This window comes from Myotis brandtii, unplaced genomic scaffold (assembly GCF_000412655.1).
Source record: "Myotis brandtii unplaced genomic scaffold, ASM41265v1 scaffold294, whole genome shotgun sequence".
Lineage (NCBI taxonomy): Eukaryota > Metazoa > Chordata > Mammalia > Chiroptera > Vespertilionidae > Myotis > Myotis brandtii.
In genome coordinates, this window is record NW_005361238.1 from 132,191 (window position 1) to 138,230 (window position 6,040).

Below are 6,040 nucleotides of genomic sequence, written 5' to 3' on the forward strand. Positions count from 1 at the left end.
AGCCTATGTGACCGTTATGACCGGTCCACTGCTCAACCGGTTGACCAGTCGCTATGACATGCACTGACCACCAGGGGGAAGACGCTCAATGCAGGAGCTGCCCCCGGTGATCAGTGCGCTCCCACAGCCAACCTCCCCCAGTTCCTCCCCTGGCTGGCCGGCCCCAATCGCCCCGATCGGGACTGGGCAAGATGGCCCTGATTGCCGGCCAGACCGAGGGTTCCCACTTGTGCACCAATTCATGCACCGGGCCTCTAGGAAGTGTATAAGTTCTTTGGTTTATCTCTTCTTGTCCCCCTAACCCCACATTGAGGTATGTTCCATGCCTCCACGTGAATTGTTTTTCAAATGCTGTTTACATGCCATTTTATTGAGGAGCCGTGTGACTTTAGATCTGTTCTCTGAATTATTAAGAGGGTGTGATGCTTGGCTCAGCTTCCTCTTTTCTGTTCCCTAAATGCTCACGCTTCGCACAGGCTCCACTTTGAGACTCTGCTGAACATTCCAGTGCTGGTGTTGGATGTCAGTGATGATTTTTGTGAAGATGTAACCAAAGAAGAAGAATTCATGGAAAAGGTGGGGAACTGCTTTCTAATGGTTTTCCTTTTTTTTAGTATGTTTATTGATTTTTAGAGAGAGAGGAAGGGAGAGGGATAGAGAGATAGAAGCATCAATGAGAGAGAAACATCATCGGTTGACTGCCTCATGCATGCCCCTACTGGGGATCAAGCCCGAAACCAGGACATGTGCTCTGACTGGGAATGGAACCAGCGACCTTTGGTGCATGGGTCGATGCTCAACCACTGAGTCACACCAGCCAGGTCCCTTTATTGCACTTTTCTCTCTACTTCAGACCTTAATATAATGGGTCTTGTGCTTTATGCCTCGAATTGCATTGCACATTCCAAAGTCTGTGGAGCCTTATCCAAGTTACAAATATAATCCTGATTTTCTAAAGTATTTTGGGCTGATAATTGTTAAATAATTGACTTGCAATACATGCTTCCCAGCTAACTTCCTCCTCTAGGGTGTTGTAGAACTAGGGAACTGAGACTTCTCGATTCTGTTCCCGTCTCCGCCAGCCACTCGATACTGTGTGGCCTTGGGCAAGTCACATTTCCTCTCCATGCCTGTCTTCCCATCTTCACAGAAACTCACGGGCTTAGCCACGTCCTCATGTGGATGGACTATTATATAGTCTGCTGAAAATGTGAAATTGAACTTTGGGTTTCCTCTTTCCCACAGGTAAACACCTTCGTAGATACTTTGTAACCAATACTAGGATGTTGTGGCTGTGATCGGGGCTTCTAGGACTTTCTGAAGCTAGAAAAACACGGAGCCAACCACCTTTCCATCCCAACCCCCATGGCCTTTTGCTCTAGGGCTCTGACACTCCACTGTGGTGTCTGTTACCTAAGATTATGCCATGGTCTTCTTTTGTATCTCAAAGTCTTCTAAATAAAGTTTATTTAAGTTTTGTTTATTTTGCTAATCCCATTGTTCATTTATTTCAGCGTGTGTCTATTGGTGCCTGCTCTGAACTCCCCTCCAAACTAGCCATTTTCACCTGGGAAAGGTCTTAGCTTTTTTTCTTGAATCCTTCACCAACCAGACATGCCAGGGCAGGAATTGCTCCCAGGACCCTCACCAGGCCCTGCCATGGGCATGAAGAAGGGAAGTGAGTGGCTCAGGAGTGGGTGGGTGCTCAGGTGTGAGGCCCCAGAGCCAGGAAGTGGAGCCCGAACTCCAGGAAGCCCCCTTCTCTCTTCCCATCCAGCACTCGGTGTGGAGAATGGGGTGGAGATTCAGACCTTTGTCCTGGAGTTGAAGAACATGACAAAAGAAAAAGAGGGAGGCGGGGAGAGAACAAATCAGGAGCCCAAAAGCTCAGCCTCTGATATTGAGGGTTTGGTCATCCTGTCATTGTGGCCTGCTCCAAACACCTTACCCAGTGAACTTCAGGTGACCCTAATGGAGGGATCCGTCTATGCTGGAAAGAAAGAAGATGTTTTACATTGCACTTCCAGCTTCAAGGACAAGTTGTTGTTGAGAGAGAAAAGTACGGGGTGCGATAAAATCGAAGTGCTCCATTGCAGGAAGCCTGCAGGCCCGTGAGTCACCGAGAGCAGCATTCCTGCCCCGAGCCCCTGACAGCCGTGCAGGCACACACGCGGCAAACGAGAGCGCCGGGACTCGGACCGTCCCGGAGTCAGAAACCCGTTCTCCTTCAAAACCCGTTCTCCTTCAAAACCCGTTCTCCTTCAAAACCTGTTCTCCTTCATGCTTGGGAAATGCTGTGGGAGCAGGTTCTAACAAATGGGATGTGTTGAAAAAGCAACACAGCATTTCTTAATTCAACTTAAAAATGTTAACAGCTTTATTGAGATATAATTCCCATACCATATATAAGGCACCCATTTAAAGTGAATAGTCAGTGGTTTTTAGTGTAGTCATAGGGTTGTGCAACCATCACCACAATCAATTCCAAAGTGTTTCATCAGCCCCAAAAGAAGTGTCATGACAATTAGTCACTGCCCCTCTCCCACCCCCAACAGCCCCCAGTCAGCCCCAGTCCTGCCCCGGGCAACCACCAATCTTCTTTTTGTCCCAGTAGATGTACCTATTTGTGACATTTCATATCAATGAAATCACGTAATGGGGGCCTTTTGTGACTGGCTTCTTTCATTTTCAAGGTTGATCCACGTTGTAGTGTATTAATGTTTGTGTTTGGTGTAAGGAAGGAATTCAAGTCCATTCTTCGGCATGTGCAAGTCTGGTTGTCCCAACACCATTTTTAGGAAGATTAATCTTTCCTCCCATTGAGTTGTCTTGGCACCGTCAGAAGTCTGTCCCACTTGTTCTTGTGTTTGTTTTCTGCTTCAGGCTTTGACAAGACCAGGAATTAATACAGGGTGTTAGGTGTGTTTTGGAAACTCATTGGTTTTGGTCCTTTAGCTTTAAGGGTCCTTGGCTTTAATGTTTAATTCCTAGTTATGCTTCTAGGAACCAATAATGTAGAAATCACCTGTAAACCCAGAGTAAGAGCACTCAGCCCTCAGCCTTCATTCATTTATTCAATCATCAACAGGTTTGGGTATCTCATGTGCTAGAGACCAAGGAGAGAGCAGTGGACACCACAGAGGGAGACCTTGCCTTCACCTCACAGAACTTGTCGTCTAATGGAGAAGGTGATAGACACTGAACAAATAATTGCAGGTGTGGTGAGTGCTTCACAAGGAAAAACACAGGTGTACAGTGGGGCCTATAACAGGAGGGGCCAACGGAACCTGGGACAGCCCCCTGATGACGGTGCTGAATTCTGAAGAATGAATGGGGTAGAGTCTTCAGGCAGAGAAAAAGTCACAGGCCTAAGTCTTCCTGTGAGCTTGAGACGTTCGGCCCAGACAGCCAAAACCAGATGAGGTTCGTGAGTTTAATAAGAACATACTCCTCTCTACATTCTTCACTTAGTCTTCAAGCCTGAAAATAAACAAATCCAGCATTTATTTTCATTTGTGAACATAAATGTTCTCTCAAGATAGTCCAAGCCATCAACAGTCTCACCTGGGTGAAACGATTTGCCATTTTCCAAACCGGTAGCTGAGATGGTCTGGGAAGAGAGTAAATATTTTCATGAGGAGCAGTCGTTTGGGACCGTGAGTCTCGGGGAAGGATGGGTGTGGGAGGAGTGTTGAAATGGTGACCAGGACTACACTGTCAGGCCAGCTTGGGGATGATCCTCCAGAGTCAAATAACTTGAATTAACAGATAAAAATAGCTCCGTCTCTTTCTGGCTTACGATGTGCTAAAACCTGCCATTCTGGAACCAGACTATTACCTTGATGGGTTTACAACATGGACTGAGGTTGTGAAAGTTCTCGACCTCTTAGGCTTTCAACATGAAGGGAGAAAGTGATCGATCTTTTCAGGTGGAAGAGGCTGTCATATGCAAATACTAGACTCACAGGGAAAAGGAAGCAAGAAATAACATGTGCTTTAAATTTCAAAGCCCATTTCACTCCTTCAGCCCTCCCTTTAAAGAGGAGGAGGGTTAAATCTCTGGACCACTCTCTCCTCCTTGCAGCTCGCTCCTTGTTGGTCTCCTCCAGCTGTCTCACTGCTTGGTGTCCCTTTCTGTCTCCTTGGCTGACTCATTCTCCGAATATCGGTGGCCCCCAGGCACCCTTGACTCATTTTTTCCTCACTCCTCTGGGCGATCTTGACTTCATCTGCTGCTGCCGTATCGAATGGCCACCAACGTGGCTTAACGCAGCGCAGACTGATCACATCGCAGTTCCGTAGGTCAGCACCTCACTGGTTCTCACTGGGCTAAAATCCAGTTATCAGCAGGGCTGCGTTCCTTTCTGGAGGCTCCAGAGGGGAATGCTGCCTTACCGCTTCCGTCTCCAGAAGGCTGCCCACATGCCTTGGCTCTCGACCCCTCCCTCCATCTTCAAAGCCAGCAACGTTGCGCCTCTGACTCTTCCACGGTCGCATCTCTCTGACCACAGCCAGGAAAGGTTCTCTGCTTTTAAGGGTCCACGTGATGGCACTGAACTCACCTGGATAATCCACAATACTCCTCAAGGTCTTTAGCCTTCCTATACCTGCAAAGTCCCTTTTGCTAGTAAGTAACATCCACAGGCGCCAGGAATTAGGATGTGGATGTCTTTGGGGGCTATTGTTCTGCCTTCCACAGATCTCAAACACTGACATTGCTGGTGCTATTGTCGTGGGGCGAGGACTTTTGTAAAACCTGGAAATGTCATGGAAAATGAATCATTTGCAATAGCTGAGGGAATAGTACAAAGACCTCCTGTATCCCCATTACCCATGTCCTGGCCCAGACAGCCTAAGACCCTAGGAACAAACCTGCAGTCTGACGAAATCAGACTTATTAACTCATCACAACAAAGGAGACCACACATAAAGGGACTGTGGGGGGGTGTGTCTCACCAAACAGGCAAAGAGCAAGTTACAGGATTTGGGGGAAGGACGGAGTGTAGGTAAAATTTAAACACAGCAGTGTTTTCCTGGCCTCAGAACACAGCAGGAGTCAACATCGGGGCTGACCAGTGCAGCAGACCCGGTCACCTCCTTCGAAAGTGCAAAGTTACGACACGTGGAATATTGTGTTCAGACGCCCTTACCTGGGGCTCTGAACCCGGGTTGCAAATCAAGACCCCGTCTCTATGTCAATGTGACTTAGATCCTCCTGGCAGCAGAGGGGTGTTTCATTTTCACTGATAAAATTTCAAACAGCCAAGTTTCTGATGGTCTGTCACGTTAGGGAACAGGATTTCTCAGTGAGTCAGGAAGCAGTAGTCACGCAGGGAAGGGGGTGGTTCTGACACTTTAGCTGCAGCTGCCCTGGGGGAGAATATTGTTTCATGGTAACTTTGTACCTATGTCTGTCCTCCCAGCCCCATGAATGTCAGCCTGTTTTTTCCTAGTCTGAGCTGATTTTGCTTTCTCACCCACTCCGGTGATCTACTCATAGCCGATTTTGTCTCACCTATAGCCTACCCACTGTTCTCAGATTATCTTGAGGCAAATCCCAGACAGGAAGTGATTTTTAAAACTAGAGCCATGTGAGCCCTGACCAGTTTGGCTCAGTGGCTAGAGCGTCGGCCTGCGGACTCAAGGGTCCCAGGTTCGATTCCGGTCAAGGGCATGTACCTTGGTTGCGGGCACATCCCCAGTGGGGAGTGTGCAGGAGGCAGCTGATCGATGTTTCTCTCTCATCGATGTTTCTAACTCTCTATCCCTCTCCCTTCCTCTCTGTAAAAAAACAATAAAATATATTTTAAAAAAAAATGTTCATCTGTGAGATTCCGGTTACTGCCACAGTGCCTATAGTGTGCAGGGGCAGCTGATCGATGTTTCTCTCTCATCGATGTTTCTAACTCTCTATCCCTCTCCCTTCCTCTCTGTAAAAAATCAATAAAATATATTTTAAAAAAACACACAAAAAACTAGAGCCATGTGGACCTGTGGATGTCATTACCTGGCATCCCTTATGCTCACTGCGTACGAACAG

At 47.5% G+C, this 6,040-nt stretch overlaps 1 protein-coding gene across 2 annotated transcripts in view; it reads left to right on the top strand.

Annotated features, from left to right (window-relative positions):
• DGUOK (deoxyguanosine kinase) overlaps positions 1-1,486 on the top strand; it is a 38,117-nt gene extending 36,631 nt beyond the window's left edge. Inside the window, exons 6-7 of one of the 2 annotated variants that reach the window (XM_014542249.1) lie at positions 477-576; positions 1,151-1,486. In XM_014542249.1, the coding sequence (XP_014397735.1) occupies positions 477-576; positions 1,151-1,198 (148 nt within the window). In that variant the 3' untranslated portion in view covers positions 1,199-1,486. The remainder of the gene's footprint in view (positions 1-476; positions 577-1,150) is intronic. The other variant, XM_005869419.2, reaches the window with a different exon arrangement.
• Positions 1,487-6,040: the final 4,554 nt, after the last annotated feature.